At 45.1% G+C, this 27,668-nt stretch overlaps 1 protein-coding gene across 1 annotated transcript in view; it reads right to left on the bottom strand.

The window, feature by feature from the left end:
• Positions 1 to 27,266, bottom strand: part of LOC139543034 (syntaphilin-like) — a 40,897-nt gene extending 13,631 nt beyond the window's left edge. The window contains exons 1-3 of the mRNA XM_071349140.1: positions 26,987 to 27,266; positions 3,697 to 3,827; positions 1,503 to 1,601 (exon numbers count right to left, since the gene is read on the bottom strand). Of these exons, the coding sequence (XP_071205241.1) occupies positions 1,503 to 1,601; positions 3,697 to 3,746 (149 nt within the window). The 5' untranslated portion in view covers positions 3,747 to 3,827; positions 26,987 to 27,266. The remainder of the gene's footprint in view (positions 1 to 1,502; positions 1,602 to 3,696; positions 3,828 to 26,986) is intronic.
• Positions 27,267 to 27,668: the final 402 nt, after the last annotated feature.

Genomic DNA, 27,668 nt, shown 5'->3' on the forward strand with positions numbered 1-27,668 from the left:
GTTACCTGTCCTTTTCCAATTCTATTAGTGAGGGGAAAGGGGCACGGTGATGGTCAACTCCTGTACTGTATTCATCTGTTACTGTTGACCAATTGGTCGATTTACTAATGACAGCCAATTAAACAAAGCAATCAAAGGCTGTCTGTTATCTAGGAGGACAGGGGTTTTGCCCAATCACTGGCTTCCAGACTGGGTGGGAGGAGATAAGCAAAACAGATATGACAGATATAGCAGCCTGGGGATTGTAGGAAGGGTCAGGATAGGGTATGACAGGTTATGACGAAGGCCAACAGCATACAAACAGAAAACATGGTCAAGCTGAGGAGAGCAGGGGAAGCAAGCCTGGAAAGAAAGGTAGAACATGTCAAATATATAGACTAAATAAGGGTTTGGCACAATTGGAGTCCATCATTACATGTCCAGCTATGTTTATAGCACTTTGTGACATCTGCTGATATAAAAATGGCTGTTTAAATACATTGATTCTCCTTTGAGATGGACCCTGGTAGGTAAGATGTGTAGGAAGGCCGGGTGGTATAAGAGAAGGCCGGGTGGTATTATGTGTAGGGAGGCTGGGTGGTATAAGAGAAGGCTGGGTGGTATTAGAGAAGGTCGGGTGGTATGAGAGAAGGCTGGGTGGTATTAGAGAAGGTCGGGTGGTATGAGAGAAGGCTGGGTGGTATAAGAGAATGCCGGGTGGTATAAGAGAAGGCCGGGTGGTATAAGAGAAGGCCGGGTGGTATAAGAGAAGGCCGGGTGGTATAAGAGAAGGCCAGGTGGTATAAGAGAAGGCCGGGTGGTATAAGAGAAGGCCGGGTGGTATAAGAGAAGGCCGGGTGGTATAAGAGAAGGCCGGGTGGTATAAGAGAAGGCCGGGTGGTATAAGAGAAGGCTGGGTGGTATAAGAGAAGGCCGGGTGCTATAAGAGAAGGCCAAGTGGTATAAGAGAAGGCCGGGTGGTATAAGAGAAGGCCAGGTGGTATAAGAGAAGGCCGGGTGGTATAAGAGAAGGCCGGGTGGTATAAGAGAAGGCCGGGTGGTATAAGAGAAGGCCGGGTGGTATAAGAGAAGACCGGGTGGTATAAGAGAAGGCTGTGTGCGGAATACTCCTATACAGAATGGTTGCAAGAAGTGAGACGAGAATGTGGACAGAGACAATGCTCTTATAACTAACATACAGTAACTAACTGTGGTCCTGTTTGAAGATGGTTTGAGATTGTACAGCACTGTCACTTTAACCACAGCTGTACAGTACAGTTACTGTTGTCAATCACCTCATCAAGCTATTGGCTATAATATTGGCAATGTCAGTGTACCACCCAATCTGTTTGGTGCATCTGAGGGTTTATCAGTGAATATCAGAGATCAATTGATCTCTGTCTGTCTGTCCAGCTATGACTACAGCACATCTCCTCCTCTCCATGTACAGTACATTCTAGTGGTTCTGCAGCTGCAGTTACAGAGCATGCTCTCTGGGACAGTATAACAGAATTGTTTCTCACGCAGGGCGCGTGGGTACGGGTACGGGTACGGACGAGGAGGGCGACGACAGCATTTGCTGCAAGCGGCGTTTGGGCTGCAGAGCATTCAGAGGGTTGAATCTGGGAAGAGAGACGAGAGACAGATTTCATGCTACCGCTGCTCTGTAGCTAGGACATTGCACATGAGTTATTCATTTAGGTGAAAGATCAATGTAAAGACATAAAGACATGGAGTGCAAGGTGACAGTACAGTAACACTTATGTTGAATAAATGAACTACTGACCAGTCATTCACTCCATTTATAGATTTATAGAAACTCAACACATTCACTTTAGCTAACAAAACAGTTACATGGTCAAATCACTGTCAGATAAAAAGACAGAAAAGCAAAGCTCTCAAATGCTGACACAATCCTGACTGCAGAGGGAGGGGGGGACCGAGAGAGAGAGAGAGAGAGAGAGAGAGAGAGAGAGAGAGAGAGAGAGAGAGAGAGAGAGAGAGAGAGAGAGAGAGAGAGAGAGAGAGAGAGAGAGAGAGAGAGAGAGAGAGAGAGAGAGAGAGAGAGAGAGAGAGAGAGAGAGAGAGAGAAAGAGAGAGACAGAGGGAGAGACAGAGTGAGAGAGTTTCCCATACCAATAAAGCCCTTGAATTGAAATTGGAGAGAGCGAGAGAGAGAGAGCGAGGGAGAAAGAGAGAGAGAGAGCGAGGGAGAAAGAGAGAGAGAGAGAGAGAGAGAGCGAGGGAGGGAGGGAGGGAGAGAGAGCGAGGGAGGGAGGGAGGGAGGGAGAGAGAGAGAGAGAGCGAGGGAGGGAGGGAGGGAGAGAGAGAGAGAGAGAGAGAGAGAGAGAGAGAGAGGGGGAAGCATTGGCCTGTAACCGTTTATGGAGCTCAGCAGCTGATGGGACAGAAGCAAAGCTGAGCCTCAGCTCTCTCAGGAGATTATGAGCTCCTGTACTGTAGCAGTATAGACAAACACACGTTCACACACAACATTTATTCAAGGAGACACCCCATCATTATAAATGGTCTCTGGGTGGGACAGAACCATTATCTTCACCACTGACTATTTCTTGTGGGTGAAAATAAGAGGACAAAATAGAGGAGGTATGGAGAACAACAGAGAGATGCAAGAGAGAGAGGGGTTAACTAAGAGGTTAACTAAGAGGTTAACTAAGAGGTTGACTAAGAGGTTGACTGAGGGGTTGACTAAGGGGTTGACTAAGAGGTTGACTAAGGAGGGTTGACTAAGGGGGGTTGACTGAGAGGTTGACTGAGGGGTTGCCTAAGAGGTTGACTAAGAGGTTAACTAAGAGGTTGACTAAGAGGTTGACTGAGGGGTTGACTGAGGGTTGACTAAGAGGTTGACTTAGAGGTTGACTGAGGGGTTGACTGAGGGTTGACTAAGAGGTTGACTAAGAGGTTGACTAAGGGGTTGACTGAGGGGTTGACTAAGAGGTTGACTAAGGGGTTGACTAAGAGGTTGACTAAGAGGTTAACTAAGAGGTTGACTAAGAGGTTGACTGAGGGGTTGACTGAGAGTTGACTAAGAGGTTGACTAAGGGGGGTTGACTAAGAGGTTGACTAAGGGGGGTTGACTAAGAGGTTGACCGAGAGGTTGACCGAGAGGTTGACTGAGAGGTTGACTAAGAGGTTGATTAAGAGGTTGACTAAGAGGTTGACTAAGAGGTTGACTGAGAGGTTGACTAAGAGGTTGACAAAGAGGTTGACTAAGAGGTTGACTGGGGGGGTTGACTGAGGGGTTGACTGAGGGAGGTTGACTGAGGGAGGTTGACTGAGGGAGGTTGACTAAGTGGTTGACCAAGGGGTTGACCGAGAGGTTGACTGAGAGGTTGACTGAGGTAGGTTGACTGAGGGAGGTTGACTGAGTGGTTGACCGAGGGGTTGACCGAGAGGTTGACCGAGAGGTTGACTGAGGGATTGACTGAGAGGTTGACTGAGAGGTTGACTGAGGGGTTGACTGATGGGGTTGACTGGGGGGTTGACTGAGGGGTTGACTGAGAGGTTGACTGAGGAAGGTTGACTGAGGAAGGTTGACTGAGGAAGGTTGACTGAGAGGGTTGACTACATAAGAGTTTGAAGTTAATCTAAAAAGAAGGTGAAAGGAGAAAGATTGCAGATGAATTAGAGAACTGACGACAGACAGAGAGAGTACGAGCTTTAGATAGGTAGGTAAGTGTGTATGCAGTGCTGTACCTGCGTGAGCCAGACGCAGATCTCCGAGTGGAAGGGACAGGAGCAGACATGGAGGCAGACAGCCCCTCTCTCCCTCTCTCGTCTCCTCGTCTTTCTCCGTGTCTCTCTATCACGCTGCAGTGACAGCCAGCCTGAGAGGAAAACAAACGACACACAAACAGGTACTGACTCTGTGGACCAGGCAGGACATCACATACTGTTTTAAACCAACAAAACAAGCTATTATATTCAAGTACGAAGACGACAGTGAGGTCACACACACACACACACACACACACACACACACACACACACACACACACACACACACACACACACACACACACACACACACACACACACACACACACACACACACACACACACACACACACACACACACACACACACACACACACACACACGCTAACTTCCTTGGTGAGAACTATGGATGTCTCAGCATTGTGTTGTGAGAGCTGACACAAGCTGGCAGGAGCCAGGGATGACACAGATCTGGGATCAGCCCAGCTAGACAGAACACCAGGGAGAAGCAGCCAATCACCACTCATTGGTCTGACCACAGGCCTGAGATGGGAGAGAGCAGTGGTCGTGCTTCAACAGAAAACAATTCTGTGTTCGATTTAGTGATAATAAACTAAACCTAAATAAAGTCCGGCAAGACAGTTGTTTTGATCTTTCAATACGACCTAATAAACATGCTGTCAAAGCTCGGGTTGAAATTCATCGCAATGTTGGGTGAAGGCCAATTTTAAGATATGGGTGTCAAGGTACACAGTCTGTCTAGTGATCAAGGTACACAGTCTGTCTAGTGACCAAGGTACACAGTCTGTCTAGTGACCAAGGTACACAGTCTGTCTAGTGATCAAGGTACACAGTCTGTCTAGTGACCAAGGTACACAGTCTGTCTGGTGATCAAGGTACACCGTCTGTCTAGTGATCAAGGTACACAGTCTGTCTAGTGATCAAGGTACGCAGTCTGTCTAGTGACCAAGGTACACAGTATGTCTAGTGATCAAGGTACACAGTCTGTCTAGTGATCAAGGTACACAGTCTGTCTAGTGATCAAGGTACACAGTCTGTCTAGTGATCAAGGTACACAGTCTGTCTGGTGATCAAGGTACACCGTCTGTCTAGTGATCAAGGTACACAGTCTGTCTAGTGACCAAGGTACACAGTCTGTCTAGTGATCAAGGTACACAGTCTGTCTTGTGATCAAGGTACACAGTCTGTCTAGTGATCAAGGTACACAGTCTGTCTGGTGATCAAGGTACACAGTCTGTCTAGTGATCAAGGTACACAGTCTGTCTAGTGACCAAGGTACACAGTCTGTCTAGTGATCAAGGTACACAGGCTGTCTAGTGATCAAGGTACACAGTCTGTCTGGTGATCAAGGTACACAGTCTGTCTGGTGATCAAGGTACACAGTCTGTCTAGTGATCAAGGTACACAGTCTGTCTGGTGATCAAGGTACACAGTGTGTCTAGTGATCAAGGTACACAGTCTGTCTAGTGACCAAGGTACACAGTCTGTCTGGTGATCAAGGTACACAGTCTGTCTGGTGATCAAGGTACACAGTCTGTCTGGTGATCAAGGTACACAGTCTGTCTGGTGATCAAGGTACACAGTCTGTCTGGTGATCAAGGTACACAGTCTGTCTGGTGATCAAGGTACACAGTCGGAGGAGACAATCAGTGATGGATTGAGAGAGACAGACCTGATCGGGGAGATAGAAAGGGAGAGGTAGAGTGATCAGCAGGCATAATGAGAGGAGAGAGAGGGGGAGAGAGGGGGAGAGAGGGGGAAAGAGTACATGCAGGGAAAGAGGGAGGGGTAGAGTGCTTAGCACGTATAATGAGAGGAGAGAGAGAGAGGGGGAGAGAGGGGGAAAGACTACATGCAGGGAAAGAGGGAATTAAATCCATCAATAATAGAACACAGGATTTAGTGAGCTCAGGAGCCAAGTGTCCACCCTAAGGCTGGGCCCTAAACCTCCCTCAGGCTTCTCCAGAAACCCACCCATCCTTCTGTCTGTGTGGGCTCAGAGCTACTGAGGTGGCCTCCTTTTGCTCCCTGTTCTGGCTTGAAGAGGCCTTCTCAGTCTCCCAATCCCCCTTACTCTCTCACGACTGGTCTTGACCTCCTCCTCATCACCTCTCTCCTCATCCCCTCTCCTCCTCCTCCTCATCCCCTCTCCTCCTCCTCCTCATCCCCTCTCCTCCTCCTCCTCATCCCCTCTCCTCCTCCTCATCCCCTCTCCTCCTCCTCCTCATCCCCTCTCCTCCTCCTCATCCCCTCTCCTCCTCCTCATCATCCCCTCTCTCCTCCTCCTCATCCCCTCTCCTCCTCCTCCTCCTCCTCCTCATCCCCTCTCCTCCTCCTCCTCCTCATCCCGTCTCCTCCTCCTCCTCATCCCCTCTCCTCCTCCTCATCCCCTCTCCTCCTCCTCCTCATCCCCTCTCCTCCTCCTCCTCATCCCCTCTCCTCCTCCTCCTCCTCCTCATCCCCTCTCCTCCTCCTCCTCATCCCCTCTCCTCCTCTCCTCCCGTCTCCTGAAAATACTCTCCAATATAGTTATTCCTTTCCTGTCCATCTTCCTTCCCTCTGTTATCAGTTGTGTGTTGTATGGGTCACCTTATCTCATCACTCATAACCCCCTCTGGGATCTCTACCATAGTATGACTAGTAGGCGGGGTCTAATGTGGAGGCGGGGTCTACTCTATCCATCCATCTGTGGTCCCGTGTGGCTCAGTTGGAAGAACAGGGCACATGCAACGGCAGGGTTGTGGGTTCAATTCCCACGGGGGACCAATATGAAAATGTAGGCACTCACTACTGGATTAGAGTGTCTGTGAAAATATAAATATATAAATATCTATAGTGTGTTTCATGATCCTGAAAGGGTCCTACTCTTATGTGAACACAGCCAGTCCATCAGACTCTCAAAGACAATGCTACACTGTAGTTGATGATGTTCCACTGTCCTGGCAGGGTTGAGCAGTAATGTACTGTTTGTTCCAACCCTGCAGTGTAGAGTAACGGTGCTGAATCACCCTTTGACAGAGAGGCAGACATACTGCTACAGAGAGAGACCCAGCTGGTTGTCACCTTATCTCATCACTCATAACCCCCTCTGGGATCTCTACAGCCACAGGGCATGACATAGCATGGTTATACAGGATGTGACATAGCATGGTTACACAGGGTGTGACATAGCATGGTTATACAGGGTGTGACATAGCATGGTTATACAGGGTGTGACATAGCATGGTTATACAGGGTGTGACATAGCATGGTTACACAGGGTGTGACATAGCATGGTTATACAGGATGTGACATGGCATGGTTATACAGGGTGTGACATAGCATGGTTATACAGGATGTGACATAGCATGGTTATACAGGGTGTGACATAGCATGGTTACACAGGGTGTGACATAGCATGGTTATACAGGATGTGACATAGCATGGTTATACAGGATGTGACATAGCATGGTTATACAGGGTGTGACATAGCATGGTTATACAGGGTGTGACATAGCATGGTTACACAGGGTGTGACATAGCATGGTTATACAGGATGTGACATAGCATGGTTATACAGGATGTGACATAGCATGGTTACACAGGGTGTGACATAGCATGGTTACACAGGGTGTGACATAGCATGGTTACACAGGATGTGACATAGCATGTTTACACAGGGTGTGACATAGCATGGTTACACAGAGCGTGACATAGCATGGTTACACAGGGCGTGACATAGCATGGTTACACAGGGCGTGACATAGCATGGTTACACAGGGCATTACATAGCATGGTTACACAGAGTGTGACATAGCATGGTTACACAGAGCGTGTCATAGGATGATTACACAGATTTATTTATATTTTTTTGTAATAATGACAATTACAACAATACTGAATGAACACTTTTTTTAAACTTAATATAATACATCAATAAAATCAATTTAGCCTCAAATAAATAATAAAACATGTTCAATTTGGTTTAAATAATGCAAAAACAAAGTGTTGGAGAAGAAAGGAAAAGTGCAATATGTGCCATGTAATAAAGCTAACGTTTAAGTTCCTTGCTCAGAACATGAGAACATATGAAAGCTGGTGGTTCCTTTTAACATGAGTCTTCAATATTCCCAGGTAAGAAGTTTTAGGTTGTAGTTATTATAGGAATTATAGGACTATTTCTCTCTATACGATTTGTATTTCATATACCTTTGACTATTGGATGTTCTTATAGGCACTTTAGTATTGCCAGTGTAACAGTATAGCTTCCATTCCTCCCCTCGCCGCTACCTGGGCTCGAACCAGGAACACATCGACAGCAGCCACCCTCGAAGCAGCGTTACCCATGCAGAGCAAGGGGAACAACTACTCCAAGTCTCAGAGCGAGTGACGTTTGAAACGCTATTAGCGCGCACCCCGCTAACTAGCTAGCCATTTTACATCGGTTACACCAGCCAAATCTCGGGAGTTGATAAGCTTGAAGTCATAAACAGCAGAACTGCTGGCAAAACGCACGAAAGTGCTGTTTGAATGAATGGTTACGAGCCGGCTGGTGCCCACCATCGCTCAGTCAGACTGCTCTATCAAATCATAGACTTAATTATAACATAATAACACACAGAAATACGAGCCTTAGGTCATTAATATGGTCGAATCCGGAAACTATCATCTCGAAAACAAAACATTTATTCTTTCAGTGAAATACGGAACCGTTCCGTATTTTATCTAACGGGTGGCATCCATAAGTCTAAATATCCCTGTTACATTGCACAACCTTCAATGTTATGTCATAATTACGTAAAATTCTGGCAAATTAGTTTGCAACGAGCCAGGCAGCCCAAACTGTTTTATATACCCTGACTCTGCGTGCAATGAATGCAAGAGAAGTGACACAATTTCACCTGGTTAATTGGTTATTGCCTGCTAACCTGGATTTATTTTAGCTAAATATGCAGGTTTAAAAATATATACTTCTGTGTATTGATTTTAAGAAAGGCATTGATGTTTATGGTTAGGTACACGTTGGAGCAACGAAAGTCCTTTTTCGCGAATGAGCACTGCATCGATTATATCTAGCAGGACACGCTAGATAAACTAGTAAAGATGATCAGATCGATAGGAGCTCAACTCTCTCTGGGATGTTTCCCGTAGTGCTTTTTGAGGTCAGTTCGGGTTAGGGTCGATTATAAAAAAATAATAATGGTTTTCAATTTTTGGTTTCAATAATTGTTTTTTACACGTTAAATGCATTATGAAATAATGGCATTAAAATCATTTTAGAGCTTTTTAATGGAAATTACAAAGCCCAAAATAGTGTATATTCAATTGCCAAAACATAGAAAATATTCCATTGTCTCTGTCAGGTCCACATTGGGTAGACATCGATATAAAAATAATAAATTACTATGAAATAATAAAATATGTGTATATTACTTCGTTTTTATTGTCTCTCCTCAAAGTCATCATCTCATCTCATACTGTACCGTCTGTAGTCATCATATTTATCATCTCTGCTGTGCTCCCCATACTGTACCGTCTGTAGTCATCATATTTATCATCTCTGCTGTGCTCCCCATACTGTACCGTCTGTAGTCATCATATTTATCTCTGCTGTGCTCCCCATACTGTACCGTCTGTAGTCATCATATTTATCTCTGCTGTGCTCCCCATACTGTACCGTCTGTAGTCATCATATTTATCTCTGCTGTGCTCCCCATACTGTACCGTCTGTAGTCATCATATTTATCTCTGCTGTGCTCCCCATACTGTACCGTCTGTAGTCATCATATTTATCTCTGCTGTGCTCCCCACACTGTACCGTCTGTAGTCATCATATTTATCATCTCTGCTGTGCTCCCCATACTGTACCGTCTGTAGTCATCATATTTATCTCTGCTGTGCTCCCCATACTGTACCGTCTGTAGTCATCATATTTATCTCTGCTGTGCTCCCCATACTGTACCGTCTGTAGTCATCATATTTATCATCTCTGCTGTGCTCCCCATACTGTACCGTCTGTAGTCATCATATTTATCTCTGCTGTGCTCCCCACACTGTACCGTCTGTAGTCATCATATTTATCTCTGCTGTGCTCCCCATACTGTACCGTCTGTAGTCATCATATTTATCTCTGCTGTGCTCCCCATACTGTACCGTCTGTAGTCATCATATTTATCTCTGCTGTGCTCCCCACACTGTACCGTCTGTAGTCATCATATTTATCTCTGCTGTGCTCCCCATACTGTACCGTCTGTAGTCATCATATTTATCTCTGCTGTGCTCCCCATACTGTACCGTCTGTAGTCATCATATTTATCTCTGCTGTGCTCCCCACACTGTACCGTCTGTAGTCATCATATTTATCTCTGCTGTGCTCCCCATACTGTACCGTCTGTAGTCATCATATTTATCTCTGCTGTGCTCCCCATACTGTACCGTCTGTAGTCATCATATTTATCTCTGCTGTGCTCCCCATACTGTACCGTCTGTAGTCATCATATTTATCTCTGCTGTGCTCCCCATACTGTACCGTCTGTAGTCATCATATTTATCTCTGCTGTGCTCCCCATACTGTACCGTCTGTAGTCATCATATTTATCATCTCTGCTGTGCTCCCCATACTGTACCGTCTGTAGTCATCATATTTATCATCTCTGCTGTGCTCCCCATACTGTACCGTCTGTAGTCATCATATTTATCATCTCTGCTGTGCTCCCCATACTGTACCGTCTGTAGTCATCATATTTATCATCTCTGCTGTGCTCCCCATACTGTACCGTCTGTAGTCATCATATTTATCTAGGCTAGCCTGCCTACGTATGCTGCAGAGCTGTCTGACCAAATCATTTGACTAGTTCTTCAAAGTAGATATGGCATAGTTTCACGAACTGTCACTCTCTATCCCTCTCATTGTTGTGTTGTGTAGCCTCCTCTCTCACGCAATCTGTGCGGAAAAGTGCATTCGTCAGCCTCAATGGATTGTGGTCACTGTAGTTAATTACCACGTTTCTGCGCTGAACTACGACGTACATTTGCTTAATGAAAACTACAACTCCCTTAAGCCCAGCGTCAAACATCATTCTTGACTTAATTTCTCTCGTGAATGATTTGATTTCTCTCTAGAGTGTTGGTGCGTTGGGCTCACACAAAAAAAAACAGAAATGTAATTCAAGTAATTGAACCGACATCGGACAATTAGTTGTTTAATAAGCGGGGAAAAAACAGCATCTGTGTTAATCACTCAGCACTAGACTTTCCCATCTTCTTCTTCTCTGCTCCAGTCTACAGCACCAATATCCCTCGTTGACAGGAGCAGGCAGTATTTCCTACTACTTACATCATAAGGCATTCATACAGGATTTATTAAGCTCTCCTATGTAACAGCCTCCCCAGCCAGAACCACTGGCAGCATCAGAAAGGTACAGCAGCATGCAAGAAGCTTCAAAGCTGATGACAGACATGTGGACAGAGAGGGAAGAGAGGGAAAGAGGCAGGCCAGAGATAGATGGAGAATCTCCATATATTAGAGAGAGAAAGATTTACATTTAAAAAAGCATGCGGACCTGATGGCATCCTAAATGAGATGCTCAAACTCACTCGTGAAAAATTTCAATTGGCTATATTAAAACTGTTTAATTTGATCCTGAGTGTAGGTTATTTCCCTGACATCTGGAATCAAGGACTCATAACCCCAATCTTTAAGAACGGAGACAAATTTGACCCTAACAATTACAGAGGTATTTGTGTGAACAGTAACCTGGGGAAGGTTTTCTGTAGTATTATAAGAGGCGGGGCCTTCGTCAGGGTTGCAATCTGAGCCCTGCACTTTTCAATATTTACCTCAACGAATTGGCCACTATTCTAGAAAAATCCTCAGCCCCTGGTGTTAGTCTCCACAATTCAGAAGTTAAATGCCTACTCTTCACAGATGACCTATGCCTGCTGTCACCCACAGCACATGGCCTACAGCAGAGCCTGGACCTGCTAGAGTAGTACTGCCAGACCTGGGCCCTGGCAGTAAACCCCAAAAATACTAAAATAATGATTTTCCAGAGAAGATCCAAATCTCAGGGAATTAGACCAAAGTTCTCAATTGGTACAAAATATATAGAGTACTGCACACTACAATTACTTCGGTTTAAAAATAAGCTCAACTGGACACCTTAATGAGGCAGTGAATGAACTGAGAGCGAAAGCACGCAGGGCATTCTACGTCATTAAAAAGCTAATTCAAATTGAAATACCTTCAATTTGGCTAAAACTAATATTATATTCAATTTGGCTAAAACTAATTGAATATGTCATTGAACCAATTGCACTTTATGGCAGCGAGGTGTGGGGTCCACTTGCAAAACAAGATTTCATCAAATGGGACAAACACCCCATTGAAACCCTGCATGCAGAGTTCTGTAAGATTATCCTACATGTCCAGAGGAAAACTACAAACAATGCATGCAGGGCAGAATTAGGCCAATATCCACTAATAATAAAAACTCAAAAAAGAGCAATTCAGTTTTGGAAACATCTAAAATACAGTGACCCCCTCTCATATCATTACCAAGCCCTGCAATGCCAAGAGCTGAGCAAAGAAAAGAGTCCCATCATCCAGCTGGTCCTGAGTTCACAAACCTGTTCTACTAACACACTGAAGCCTCAGGACCAGAACATCCAATCAATCAGGATAAACCAAATTACAACACAGTCAAAACAAAACTATATTGCTTATTGGGAAACACAAGCACAAACACAAAGCAAAATGCAGTGCTATCTGGCCCTAAATCGACAGTACACCGTGGCTAAATATTTGACCATGGTTACTGATCAAAACCTTAGAAAAACCTTGACAAAGTACAGGCTCAGTGAGCACAGCCTTGCGATTGAGTAGGGTAGACACAGGAAAACCTGGCTCCCTGTAGAGGAAAGGCTGTGCAACCACTGCACAACAGCAGAACCTGAGACGGAGCTGCATTTCCTGACAAAATGTAAAAAATATAAAACAATTAGAGAGTGTCATTTCCCCAAATTTGAAACCCTTATTCAAGGTTTCAAAGACCTCTCTGATGAGAATAGGCTACCCGTTATGTTGGGGGAGGACGCAGAGAGCTGTGGGTTGGCAGCGCACTACATTGCTGCCTGCCATAAGTTGAGGGACAGTGTCTGACAGACCAATCAACCTGCACATGTACTCTACTGTATGTTTATTGTTATTGTTAAATGTATGGTTATTTTGACACTTGGTTATTGTTGTTACTGTTGTCCCGTTGACAATTTTGATTCTCATTTTAATTTTTTAATATTGTAAATATCCAAAATAAGCTTTGGCAATATGTACATTGTTACGTCATGCCAATAAAGTGAATTGAATTGAAAGAAATAGAGAGAATGTTCATGCTCTCCCAGGGAAAGGTGACCTAATCTCATACACAACCAATGTACAGGACATTGCAGCACGCATGAGTTTGAGGAAGAAAGATAAGAGATAGAGAGAGAGGGAGAGAGAGAGATGGCAAGAGAGAGAGAGTTATGGGAAGAGAGAGAGAGATATGGGAAGAGAGAGAGATGGGAAGAGAGAGAGAGAGATATGGGAAGAGAGAGAGAGATGGGAAGAGAGAGAGAGAGATATGGGAAGAGAGAGAGAGATGGGAAGAGAGAGAGAGAGAGATGGGAAGAGAGAGAGATATGGCAAGAGAGAGAGGGAGAGATGGGAAGAGAGAGAGAGATGGGAAGAGAGAGAGAGAGAGAGAGAGAGATAGGAAGAGAGAGAGAGAGAGAGAGAGGGAGACGGGAAGAGAGAGAGAGATGGGAAGAGAGAGAGAGATGGGAAGAGAGAGAGAGAGATGGGAAGAGAGAGAGAGATGGGAAGAGAGAGAGAGAGATGGGAAGAGAGAGAGAGATAGAGAGAGAGAGGGAGAGAGAGAGAGACGGGAAGAGAGAGAGAGATGGGAAGAGAGAGAGAGAGATGGGAAGAGAGAGAGAGAGAAAGAGATGGGAAGAGAGAGAGAGAGAGATGGGAAGAGAGAGATGGAAAAAGAGAAAGGGTGTTTTTCCTGTCACTCACAAGTATACATGTTGATGAACATGGAGTGGGAGTCTGAAAAGTGTGTTATACGTGCTGCTGTACATACAGAGATGTACAAAAGTATGTTGACACCTGCTCGTCGAACATCTCATTCCAAAATCATGAGCATTATATGGAGTTGGTCCCCCCTTTACCTCTATAACAGCCTCCACTCTTCTGGGAAGACTTTCCACTAGATGTTGGAACATTGCTGCGGGGACTTGCTTCCATTCAGCCACAATAGCATTTGTGAGTTTGGGCACTGATGTTGGGCGAGTAGGCCTAGCTCGCAGTCGGTGTTCCAATTCATCCCAAAGGTGTTCGATGGGGTTGAGATCAGGGCTGTGTGCAGGCCAGTGAAGTTCTTCCACACCGATTTCAACAATTCATTTCTGTGTGGACCTCGCTTTGTGCATGGGGGCATTGCACGCTGAAACAGGAAAGGGCCTTCCCCAAACTGTTGCCACAAAGTTGGAAGCAGAGAATCGTCTAGCATGTCATTGTATGTGTTAAGATTTCCCTTCACTGGAACTAAGGGGCCTAGCCCGAACCATGAAAAACAGCCCTAGATCATTATTCCTCCTCCACCAAACTTTACAGTTGGCACTATGCATTCGGGCAGGTAGTGTTCTACTGGCATCCGCCAAACCCAGACTTATCCATCGGACTGCCAGATGGTGACGCGTGATTCATCACGCCAGAGAACGCGTTTCCACTGCTCCAGAGTCGAATGGCGGTGAACTTTACACCACTCCAGCCGACGCTTGACATAGCGCATGGTGATCTTAGGCTTGTGTGCGGCCGCTCGGCCATGGAAACCCATTTCATGAGGCTCCCGAAGAACAGTTATTGTGCTGATGTTGCTTCCAGAGGCAGTTTGGAACTCGGCAGTAAGTGTTGCAACCGAGGACAGGATCCCATTCTGTGACCTTGTGTGAGCTACCACTTTGCGGCTGAGCCGTTGTTGCTCCTAGATGTTTCCACTTCACAATAACAGCACTTACAGTTGCCCGGGGCAGCTCTAGCAAGACAGAAATGTTATGAACTGACTTGTTGGAAAGGTGGCATCTTATGACGGTGCCACGTTGAAAGTCAGCTCTTCAGTAAGGCCATTCTACAGCAGATCTTTGTCTAGGGAAATTTCATGGCTGTGGTCAATTTTTATACACCTGTCAGCAACGGGTGTGGCTGAAATTGCTGAATAAACTAATTTGAAGGTGTGTCCACATACTTTTGTATATATAGTGTATATTAATGTGCTTGAAAAATGAAACAATGCAGGTTAATATTTCCCTCTTCTGTGTTTCAGTAGACTAGTGAAACTCTCTGTGGCTTCTGACTCACAATGTACAGTACACCCTACGGATTGGATAGAGAAACAGAGTGACTCATAGCAGCGCTATCACTGTCCCTGGGTACACACACACACACGACTAAAAGAGCAAAGTCACACCAGAAACCTCTCTCTCTCTCTCTCTCTCTCTCTCTCTCTCTCTCTCTCTCTCTCTCTCTCTCTCTCTCTCTCTCTCTCTCTCTCTCTCTCTCTCTCTCTCTCTCTCTCTCTCTCTCTCTCTCTCTCTCTCTCTCTCTCTCTCTCTCTCTCTCTCTCTCTCTCTCTCTCTCTCTCTCTCTCTCTCTCTCTCTCTCTCTCTCTCTCTCTCTCTCTCTCTCTCTCTCTCTCTCTCTCTCTCTCTCTCTCTCTCTCTCTCTCTCTCTCTCTCTCTCAATTCAATTCAATTCAAGGGGCTTTATTGGCATGGGAAACATGTGTTAACATTGCCAAAGCAAGTGAGGTAGATAATATACAAAAGTGAAATAAACAATAAAAATTAACAGTAAACATTACACATACAGAAGTTTCAAAACAATAAAGACATGACAAATGTCATATTATATATATACAGTGTTGTAACAATGTACAAATGGTTAAAGCACACAAGTTAAAATAAATAAACATAAATATGGGTTGTATTTACAATGGTGTTTGTTCTTCACTGGTTGCCCTTTTCTTGTGGCAACAGGTCACAAATCTTGCTGCTGTGATGGCACACTGTGGAATTTCACCCAGTAGATATGGGAGTTTATCAAAATTGGATTTGTTTTCGAATTCTTTGTGGATCTGTGTAATCTGAGGGAAATATGTCTCTCTAATATGGTCATACATTGGGCAGGAGGTTAGGAAGTGCAGCTCAGTTTCCACCTCATTTTGTGGGCAGTGAGCACATAGCCTGTCTTCTCTTGAGAGCCATGTCTGCCTACGGCGGCCTTTCTCAATAGCAAGGCTATGCTCACTGAGTCTGTACATAGTCAAAGCTTTCCTTAAGTTTGGGTCTCTCTCTCTCTCTCTCTCTCTCTCTCTCTCTCTCACTGTCTATACCCACACTCACCAGTCTCGTATTTACGAACCGGGTAGCTGGTTTCTGAATATCTGAGCAGTTGTGGTGGTTGCAACAGCCGCTATAGAATAAGTTAGATACATTTGCTTTAGGTCCAAGAGTTGATCTGGCAGTTTTTCTAAAGCATAATAGATCTATGTTTGTTTTCATCGCTGCACTTCTCCTCCCTGGATGATGATAACTCACAGGCTCTTATCAGGACGGCCGGCACAGCCAGCCGATAGTGGAATATGTCCCCGCTCACAACACCAGCCCAGAACAGCTCCTAACGCCACAAATATTAACATCATCACACTGACAAAATGTATAAATGTATCAGTGGAGAGTACACTCCCAGTCACAACCAAAATATCAAACAACTTTAAGGTGGACTCCAAGCTAAGTAGGACTCTCAGCTAAGTAGGACTCTCAGCTAAGTAGGACTCCCAGCTAAGTAGGACTCCCAGCTAAGTTGGACTCTCAGCTAAGTAGGACTCCCAACTAAGTAGGACTCCCAGCTAAGTTGGACTCTCAGCTAAGTAGGACTCTCAGCTAAGTAGGACTCTCAGCTAAGTAGGACTCTCAACTAAGTAGGACTCTCAGCTAAGTAGGATTCTCAGCTAAGTAGGACTCCCAGCTAAGTAGGACTCCCAGCTAAGTAGGACTCTCAGCTAAGTAGGTCTCTCAGCTAAGTAGGACTCCCAGCTAAGTAGGACTCCCAGCTAAGTAGGACTCCCAGCTTTAACCCTAAAGACATGGTTCAGCTCTGACAGTATGACTCCCAGCTAAGTTGGACTCTCAGCTAAGTAGGACTCTCAGCTAAGTAGGACTCTCAACTAAGTAGGACTCTCAGCTAAGTAGGATTCTCAGCTAAGTAGGACTCCCAGCTAAGTAGGACTCCCAGCTAAGTAGGACTCCCAACTAAGTAGGACTCCCAGCTAAGTAGGACTCCCAGCTATGTAGCACTCCCAGCTAAGTAGGACTCTCAGCTAAGTAGGACTCCCAGCTAAGTAGGACTCCCAGCTAAGTAGGACTCCCAGCTTTAACCCTAAAGACATGGTTCAGCTCTGACAGTATGACCTCACAGGACACAGCTCCAGTGCAGTAGTCTACTTCTAACTGGTTCCAGGTAGGCGTTTCCTGTATGTCCAAAGGGACAGTGTCAGCTCTGAGGCCAAGTGGAAAGTAGCTTGTGGCACTCGGCAGGACAACACATTTCATTACGAAGAATCTCAAAATCCTGCCTAGTCACTGCACTGCAGAGCAGCTTACAGCAGCAGAGCTCTGTACACCCATCCACGAAATACTACGAGAGGGGAGGGGGAGGACAGGGGAGAGGGAGGAGGAGACGGGTGAGGGAAGAGAGGGGGAGGAGAGGGAAGAGAGGGGGAGGAGAGGGGTGAGGGAAGAGAGGGGGAGGAGAGGGAAGAGAGGGGGAGGAGAGGGGAGGGGGAGGAGAGGGGAGAGGGAGGAGGAGACGGGTGAGGGAAGAGAGGGGGAGGAGAGGGAAGAGAGGGGGAGGAGAGGGGAGGGGGAGGAGAGGGGAGAGGGAGGAGAAGGGAGAGGGAGGAGGAGACGGGGGAGGGAAGAGAGGGGGAGGATATGGGGGAGGGAAGAGAGGGGGAGGTGGAGGGGGAGAGGGGGAGGAGAGGGGAGAGAGGTGAGGGAAGAGAGGGGAGGAGAGGGTGAGGAGGAGAAGCGAGGTGGAGAGGGGAGGTAAGGAGAGGGAAGAAGAGGGGAGCCATGTTGGGCTGACATCTGGATATAACAGGTCAGGAGCCAGCACCGGTCCCTCTCCCCTTCTGAGAAACAGCAAGAGCACCTCCACTAAAATGTCAAAGATTATCATAACAAATGTTGCCACATGCATTGTTTAAGTGTGTTGCCATCTTTGTTAACATATTCAGGAACCTCTCCTCGCCCTGGAATTGTGGTTTAAGCAAGCAGACCTGATATGTAACAACGTATACATATTAGGGCTGGGAATTGCCACCAGGGACCTCACAATACGATAGTATCACCATACTTGTGCTGATACGATATGTGTGGCAATTCTCATGATTCTTACGATACTATATGTATTGCGATTCGATACTGCGATTTTATTGCGATTCGATGAACCAAACATTGCTCACCATATGTCTGCTGCAGAGGTACAAAAGACAACCAATTAGAAAACGAGTTTTGATCAGTCGTGGAAATAAATGTACAGATTTTTGAAAAGTAGATAGAGAACAAGCTTTAGGAGGAAAAATACCAGCGTTTTGGTGCAGGTACATCTGACTAGCACAAAAATAATGTCAAATATAATATTGCGATTAATCGTAGAAAATAATATCCCGATATGTAACTGCATGGATTTTCCCCCATCACTACTACATCTACAACTACTGTCTGTGCCTATTTAACAACCATGTTGCTTTTCTCTCCGTAGGTTGTGTTTTGAAACCACTCAAATAACTTTGGTTTGGAGAGGAAAATTCCAACCATTGGACAGTGGAGATCCTAAAAAGATGAGTCACAGCCAACATTTGTATTGCTAACCATGATTTGCTCTAATCTGTTGGGTTAAGCTGTGTTTGAATACTCATACTAATATACTGTCTACTACATACTTAATGAGTATATACTATTAGTTCATTTTAGTACACCGTAAACAAACAGTATCCTTTCAGTTGAGCGTACTAGCTCTTCGCCTGTCTACCGGAAGTTGATGCTGTTGCTATGCAACCTCTTGCTAGCTTTTTAGCATAACAAATTACTAGCTAGACATTTTACGACTTTGTGTGTGTTCTTAAATACAATCTGGAGTACCAGAGGGTGCTCAGAGTGCGCTCTCGCCGTTTGGAAATTCAGAGCGTTGTCAGATTGTTTGTTTGTAAATTCAGAGCGTTTTCACACTGGACGCCCTGGCCGAGGATTAGGGTTGACCCGAGCGTTCTAACTTTGGCTAGCTTGCTAGCTACTTCCAGAAACAAATAAGAGAACATGTCACTATGACCATTTTACTCCCCCTAGCAGAGCTGGTTAGGCCGTTTTCATGTTATCCAGAGCGTTGTAACTGTGCTGCTTATGCTTTTTTTGCACCGGCCATATTCAACGGGTGTTCAGCGTTCGTAAATTCATCAGTTATTCTGCGCTCTGGTACACTCAGATGAGAGTTGTCACGTTCCTGACCTGTTTTCCTTGTTTTTGTATGTGTTTAGTTGGTCAGGGCGTGAGTTGGGGTGGGCATTCTATGTTATGTGTTTCTATGTTGGGTTAAATGTGTTGCCTGATATGGTTCTCAATTAGGGGCAGGTGTTTGACGTTTCCTCTGATTGAGAACCATATTAAGGTAGGCTGTTCTCACTGTTTGTTTGTGGGTGGTTGTTCCTGTGTCTGTTGCACCACACGGGACTGTTTCGTTTGTTCGTTCGATTGGCTAGTCTTACCTGTTCGTGCGTTCTTCGTGTCTATGTAAGTTCTCTAGTTCAGGTCTGTCTACGTCGTTTTGTTGTTTTGTAATCTTTCCAAGTGTTTTTCGTGTTCGTCTTTGCTTTAATAAATATTCATTATGTCATCATACAACGCTGCGTTTTGGTCCGACCCTTACTCCTTCTCCTCATCCGAGGAGGAGGGATTAGACAGCCGTTACAAGAGTGCTCTGAAATCGGAGTAGATAGCCAGAGCGAATTTACGAAAGCACCAGAATGTCCATTGAGAACACACAATGACTATACCACTTCGCTAAGCTAAGAATTACAGGATTCATCATGTCAATAAACGTTTGGTAGTTAGTTAGATAGCATTTAGTTAATATACTGGCAAGTTTGATGTATTAGTAGGCAACTAACGTTAGGTAGCTAGCTAACATACTGCTGTAATGATATGCAATGTGGTTCGTAAGGATAGCGTAGCTAACAAATTGTCAGCCAACATAACGTGTAAGGTAACTGATTTGAAAAGTCATTACTTTATTACATTGCTCAACACTTTCTTAACATTTGTCATAATTAGTTAAAGCAGTGAATTTGTATCCTCTCTCATTGGATATTTTCCTCCATTTTCTTCAAATCTGAAAACGATGTGAATCCACACTCATTTTCTGAAGAATTGCATTATGGTCCCTAAAAGCACGGAAATAGTGTCCACTGCTTGTATACTTCGTATTGTCGCCGTTGTTGTACGACACACCCGGGAACTTTTGGCATACTAACTATATCCATACTATGACCAATAAGCATACTATCTACTCAATTTACATCACAAATAGTACGGTTAGTTGGTTAGTATGAGTATTCAGCTTAGTCTTTCAATTTGAGCGCTCTCCAGAAAGATCCTGACATCCCGTAGCAGCATCCCGCCCCTAACTGACCAGAGACCCCTCTCGCTGAGCAGTCTGTGATGTTATCAGGACCTCTGGAAACCCTGTTGAACCAGTGTACTGTACGTGTGCCCAGCGGCCATTAGCGCTCCCTGTTAGCTCCATACTGCTGTTAGGAGTGTTATTTACAGGCTTGTCCACCGTGATTCACCCCCATCGCCAAGAAAGCAACGACAAGAAAAGATGAGGTACATGTGGATAATCTCTCTAAGCACAATATTTCTCTCTAATTCTCTCTATTTCTCTCTAAGCACAATATTTCTCTCTGAGCCATGATCAGTGTAGGGACATGGTGGAACAGGAAATGCATGTTTTCTACATTCAATCTTTCGATCAGATTGCCTTCAGGATGAAGATGGCATCGTATACAGGGGCATCACATTAAAAAAAGAAGAAACCAAAAGTAGCTTGTTGGGAAAACATGCAAAACTGGGACAAATTGAAAAAGATGTCCCAAAGAGACAAAGTTCACAGGAAATGAACCTGTCAAAATGAACTAAACTGGAGTACTATGGTGACTTTGTCTAGTGGAAAAAAGGTCAAATGTTGGAAAAAAACAACCTCCGAATAAGCGTAAATATGGCGAACAGCGTTTCAGCACTATCGACAACTGCAGGGTAGGAATTCCAGAGTTCAGCATTTGTCCTGTGGAGAGCGACCGGCTCACAGGAATAATGACAAAATAGGTCTATAGGTCTATAGTTTGGAAGAGGAAGGCTCTTCTAACTAGAACTTTGGTAGCCTGTTTCAGCATATTTACTTTTCCAACTAATCTTTAGGATTGTAAAATAATAGAGAAAAGATACATGCAGACATCCAGATAGTAAGATACTGTGGATTCAGTGGTTAGAGTGCTATAGGAGAGGACCACTGGCTCAGATTACATTCCTGTTGCCCTTCAACAGGTTCGTATTATAGTTGGATATCACTGCATGCAAATCACCAAGGAAAAACAAAGAACAAAGAATCAGTCAGATAATGCAAATTAAATCTACCCATCTATCTGTCAGTCATTCGGACTGCTTTCATTTAGCGTGAAATGAAATTCCCTTGCCTGGAGTCACTGCAGTAATTGTGCTAAATGCTTTACTTATATCGTGAGCAGTGTCCGGGTGAAAGCTTGGAGCACAATGAGACAATAAGGCCGGTGAAAAGAAAACTGCTTAATGGACTAACAAAGCTGCTTGTGGGTCTAGGACGAGGGAGTCAATCAAAATCAAATCAAACCGAATACAACAGGTGCAGACCTTACCGTGAAATGCTTACTTACAAGCCCTTAAACAACATTGCAGTTCAAGAAATGGAGTTAACAAAATATTTACTAAATAAATTCAAGTAAAAAATGTAATAAAAATTAACAGAATAAAATGACATAACAGTAACGAGGCTATATACAGGGGGTACAGGTTAGTCGAGGTAATTTGTAGATGTAGGTAGGGGTAAAGTGACATAGATGCATAGATAATAAACAGCAAGTATCAGCAGTTTAAAAACAAAAGGGGGGAGGGTCAATGTAAATAGTCCGGGTGGCCATTTTATTAATTGTTCAGCAGTCTTACAGAAGCTGTTAATAAGGAGCCTTTTGGACCTAGACTTGGCGCTCCGGTACCGCTTGCCGTGCGGTAGCAGAGACAACAGTCTATGACTTGGGTGACGAGTTTTTTTAAACATTTATTTAATTAGGCAGGTCAGTTAAGAACAAATTCTTATTTTCAATGACGGCCTAGGAAAAAGTGTGTTATCTGCCTTGTTCAGGGGCAGAACGACAGATTTTTACCTTGTCAGCTCTGGGATTCGATCTTGCAACCTTTCGGGTTACTGGCCCAAAGCTCTAACCACTGACACCGCCTAGTAAATAGGTCCTGGATGTCAGGAAGCTTGGCCCCAGTGATATATTGGGTCGTATGCACTACACTCTGTAGCGCCTTATGGTAGGAGGCCGAGCAGTTGCCATACCAGGCAGTAATGCAACCGGTCAGGATGCTCTCGATGGTGCAGCTGTAGAACTTTTTGAGGATCTGGGGACCCATGCCAAATCTTTTCAGTCTCCTGAGGGGGAAAGGTGTTGTCATGCCCTCTTCACAACTGTCTTGGTGTGTTTGGACCATGGTAGTTTGTTGGTGATGTGGACACCAAAGAACTTGAAACTCTCGACCCGCTCCATTACAGCCGTGTCAATGTTAATGGGGGCCTGTTCGTCCCTCCTTTTCCTGTAGTCCATGATCACCTCCTTTGTCTTGCTCACATTGAGGGAGAGGTTGTTGTCCTGGCACCACACTGCCAGGTCTCTGATCTCCTCCCTATAGGCTGTCTCATCGTTGTCGGTGATCGGGCCAACCACTGTTGTGTCGTCAGCAAACTTAATGATGGTGTTGGAGTCGTGCTTGGCCCCGCAGTCATGGGTGAATAGGGAGTAAGCATCCCTGAGGGGCCATGGTGTTGAGGATCAGTGTGGCAGATGTGTTATTGCCTACCCTTAACACTTGGGGGTGGCCCGTCAGGAAGTCCAGGATTCAGTTGCAGAGGAAGGTGTTTAGTCCCAGGGTCCTTAGCTTAGTGATGAGCTTTGTGGGCTCTGCAGTGTTGAACAATGGAGTTTGTCCAGGTGGGAAAGGGCAGTGTGGATTGCGATTGGGTCATCCGTGGATTTGTTGGGGCGGTATGCAAATTGGAGTGGGTCTAGGGTTTCCGGGATGATGGTGTGGATATGAGCCATGACCAACCTTTCAAAGCACTTCATGACTACCGTGAGTGCTATGGGGCGGTAGTCATTTAAGCAGGTTACCTTAGTATTCTTGGGCACAGGGACTATGGTGGTCTGATTGAAACATGGGGGTATCACAGACTCGGTCAGGGAGAGGTTGAAAATGTCAGTGAAGACACTTGTCATTTGCTCCGCGCATGCCCTGAGTACACGCTCTGGTAATGCATCTGGCTGTGTGGCCTTGTGAATGTTGACCTGTTTAGAGGTCTTGCTCACATTGATTACGGAGTGTGTGATCACAAAGTCGTCCGGAATAACTGCTGCTCTCATGCATGCTTCAGTGTTGCTTGCCTCAAAGCGAGCATAAAAGGCATTTAGCTCATCTGGTAGGCTAGTGTCACTTGGCAGCTTGCAGCTGGGTTTCCCTTTGTAGTCTGTAATAGTTTGCAAGCCTTGACACATCTGACGAGCATCAGAGCTGGTGTAGTAGGATGATGTTTCATCTGAGGTCATAGTGAGATTTCTGATAAGCGTCCGGATTGGAGTCCCGCTCCTTGAAAGTGGCAACTCTACCCTTTAGCTCAGTGCGGATGTTGCCTGTAATCCATGGCTTCTAGTTGGGATATGTGCGTACGGTCACTGTGGGCATGATGTCATCAATGCACTTATTGATCAAGCCGGTGACTGAGGTGGTATACTCCTCAATGCCATTGGATGAATCACTGAACACATTCCAGTCTGTGCTAGCAAAACAGTCCTGTAGCGTAGCATCCGCGTCATCGGACCACTTTCGTATTGAGCGAGTTACTGGTACTTCCTGCTTTAGTTTTTGCTTGTAAGCAGGAATCAGGAGGATAGAATTATGGTCAGATTTGCCAAATGGAGGGCGAGGGAGATCTTTGTATGTGTCTCTGTGTGTGGAGTAAAGGTGGTCTATAGTTTTTTCCCTCTGGTTGCACATGTGACATGCTGGTAGAAATGAGGTAAAATGGATTTAAGTTTGCCTGCATTAAAGTCCCCGTCCACTAGGAGGGCCGCTTCTGGATGAGCATTTTCTTGTTTGCTTATGGCCTTATATAGCTCATTGAGTGCGATCTTAGTGCCAGCATTGGTTTGTGGTGGTAAATAGACGGCTATGAATAATATAGATGAGAAGTCTCTTGGTAGATAGTGTGGTCTACAGCTTATCATGAGGTACTCTACCTCAGGAGGAGTTGGAGAGAGAGATATGTACAATGGAGACTGACAGGAAACAGCATGCTATGACAGTGATGGCCAAGCTACCATGGAGACAGTCATTCCGCCACTTATCCAAAAGGTGAGCTGCACATTGTCTCATTTGTGTAACAGACTGGATCAAGGGTGGGGTTTTAATATCAGGATGTGTGTAGCTAGCGAATATGATACTGGCAGTGGATTGGTCATTCGTTCACTGGGATTGGACAGCAGAAAATTGCCTGACCCTACAGGCCTGGTCCAATGTCTAGCCCTTCCACCTTCAGAGTTTGCAGATCTGAAGGGAAAGCATCAGTGTTGCAATAAGGCAGAGGCTCACTGAGTCCATTGAAGGCTATAGGTGGTGGTGCAATAACTGGACAGCTTCTACCCCCAAGCCATAAGACTGCTAAACAAGACTGCTAAATATCTAATCAAATGGCTGCTACTGTCTATTATCTATCCTGTTGCCTAGTCACTTTAACCCTACCTATATGTACATATCTACCTCAATTACCCCGTACCCCTGCACATCGACTCGGTACTGGTACTTCCTGTATATAGCCATGTTATTTTCTACTTCCTGTATATAGCTATGTTATTTTTACTCGTCATTGTTAGTCATTATTCACTGTGTATTTATTAATTGTGTCACTATTTCAAATTTGATATATTTTTTATATTGTGTCTTTATCTCTGCATTGTTGAAAAATGAACCTGTAAGTCAGCATTTCACTGTTAGTCTACACCTGTTGTTTACGACGCATGTGACAAATAAAATGTGATTTGATGTGATCAGTCCTGTGACAGTCCTCTCCAATCTGCAAACACTAAAGAGGATGTAGTTAGACAGGAAAGGACCAGGCTATGGTTGTTTTGGAACCAGGCTATGGTTGTTTTGGATCCAGTCTATGGTTGTTTTGGATCCAGTCTATGGTTGTTTTGGATCCAGTCTATGGTTGTTTTGGATCCAGTCTATGGTTGTTTTGGAACCAGGCAGAGGTTATATGCGGGGTGTATGTGGGGTGTCTGTGTGGTGTATGTGGGGTGTATGTGGGGTGAATGTGGGGTGAGTGTGGGGTGTATGTGGGGTGAATGTGGGGTGTATGTGGGGTGTATGTGGGGTGTATGTGGGGTGTATGTGTGGTGTATGTGGGTTATATGCGGGGTGTATGTGGGGTGTATGCGGGGTGTATGTGGGGTGAATGTGGGGTGTATGTGGGTTATATGCGGGGTGTATGTGGGGTGTATGTGGGGTGTATGTGTGGTGTGTGTGTGGTGAATGTGGGGTGTATGTGGGGTGAATGTGGGTTATATGCGGGGTGTATGTGGGGTGTATGTGTGGTGTATGTGTGGTGTATGTGTGGTGTATGGTGTATGTGGGGTGTATGTGTGGTGTATGTGGGGTGTATGTGTGGTGTATGTGTGGTGTATGTGTGGTGTATGTGTGGTGTATGTGTGGTGTATGTGGGGTGAATGTGGGGTGTATGTGTGGTGTATGTGGGGTGTATGTGGGGTGTATGTGTGGTGTCTGTGGGGTGTATGTGGGGTGAATGTGGGGTGAATGTGGGGTGTCTGTGGGGTGTCTGTGGGGTGTATGTGGGGTGTATGTGTGGTGTCTGTGTGGTGTATGTGGGGTGAATGTGGGGTGAATGTGGGGTGTCTGTGTGGTGTATGTGTGGTGCATGTGTGGTGTATGAGGGGTGTATGTGCTCTCAACAACTGGGCCCTTTACCCCTCTGGTCATCACCATATGCACCAACAACCATAATGCAAAGCTGAGTCACTGCAGACTCCTGGGAAAACAACATCTATTTCTAGAGGACATTTGGAGAGAGTGTCAGTAACCTGACCAACAATCTACAATGTCCCCACCAACAAACACAAAGTCCAGAGCCCTTTTACAAGCCAGATGTTTATATTTCCGTGAGATTTCCTATTTTTACTGAAAATCGAAAACTACTGCAAGGTCAAATTGCATGCCAGGAGACCAGTCACGACTTTAGTAGGCTACTAAAATGGCAGGTGTTTGGCTTGAGATTACTGTGCTTTTCCCCAACGCTTACTGAACCTGCCTTTCATATGAACCATCTCTATCAAATGCTTTCCAAATACATTGCATCAATAATGTATAACGCCAATTCGCAAATGACCGACGCGTAATCTGCAAGGGTTGTGATCACCTGGCCGGAGAACAGCCTAGTACCGCTACTACCAACGTATAGCGCAAGATGACAAGGTACACACACATCTGCGCTGCATCCTTGCAGCAGCAGGCTCGCTGCTGGACAGCGACGCAAACAAAACAACCAACCATCATAACATTAGGCCTATGCTATAGGTGCGTGCGTAACTCTGATCTTTATAAACAAAAATATATTCGGCTTGGCAACATCTTTGCAGCTCTCTCTGCATGTCTCCATTTCTCGAATACTCTATTCGTACTTATTCACAGTCCTTGATGTGCCCTACACCGGAGCATCCTTAGTAAAATGACAGCAAAGCCAAATGGCATTAGGCTACAACGTCTTGAATCGAAAAAGAAGGTTTACCTGTTCCACCCTTCCGTATTTATTTTACGGTTCCATCGTTATACCCGGGATGGTTTACTGCCTGCCTTCTTGATTACCCCGCGAAGCCCGTCTCCGGTAAGGACTCCGCCAGAGATCGGTGTGCCTCTGCTCGGGCGCTCGGGGTGGATGACCGGAATGCCTGAGTTGCGTTTGAGAGCCTCACGGAAAGACAAATGCATTGTTGAAAGCAGATGAGTAGTGCTACGTTGGTTCTTAAAGGGAAACACTGATCCTCATAACAAACGTTCATCTTAATAACAGTCCTGGACATAAACAAATACTGAATCAGGAGTGAACTCATGTGTCTGCAGTTTATACAATTCTTCACATAATTTATGGTCTGAACAAAATATGCACTGCATAAAAATATAAACGCAACCTGTAAAGTGTTGGTCCCATGTTTCATGAGCTGAAATAAAATACCACAGAAATGTTCCATAAGCACAAAAAGCTTATTTCTCTAAAATATTGTGCACACATTTGTTTACATCCCTGTTTTTGAGCATTTATTCTTTGCCAAGACAATCCATCCACCTGACTGGTGTGTCATATAAAGAAGCTGATTAAAAAGCATGCCATTACACAGGTGCACCTTGTGCTGGGGGCAATAAAAGGCTACTCTAAAATGTGCAGTTTTGTCACACAACACAATGCCACAGGT

This window comes from Salvelinus alpinus, chromosome 17 (assembly GCF_045679555.1).
Source record: "Salvelinus alpinus chromosome 17, SLU_Salpinus.1, whole genome shotgun sequence".
NCBI lineage: Eukaryota > Metazoa > Chordata > Actinopteri > Salmoniformes > Salmonidae > Salvelinus > Salvelinus alpinus.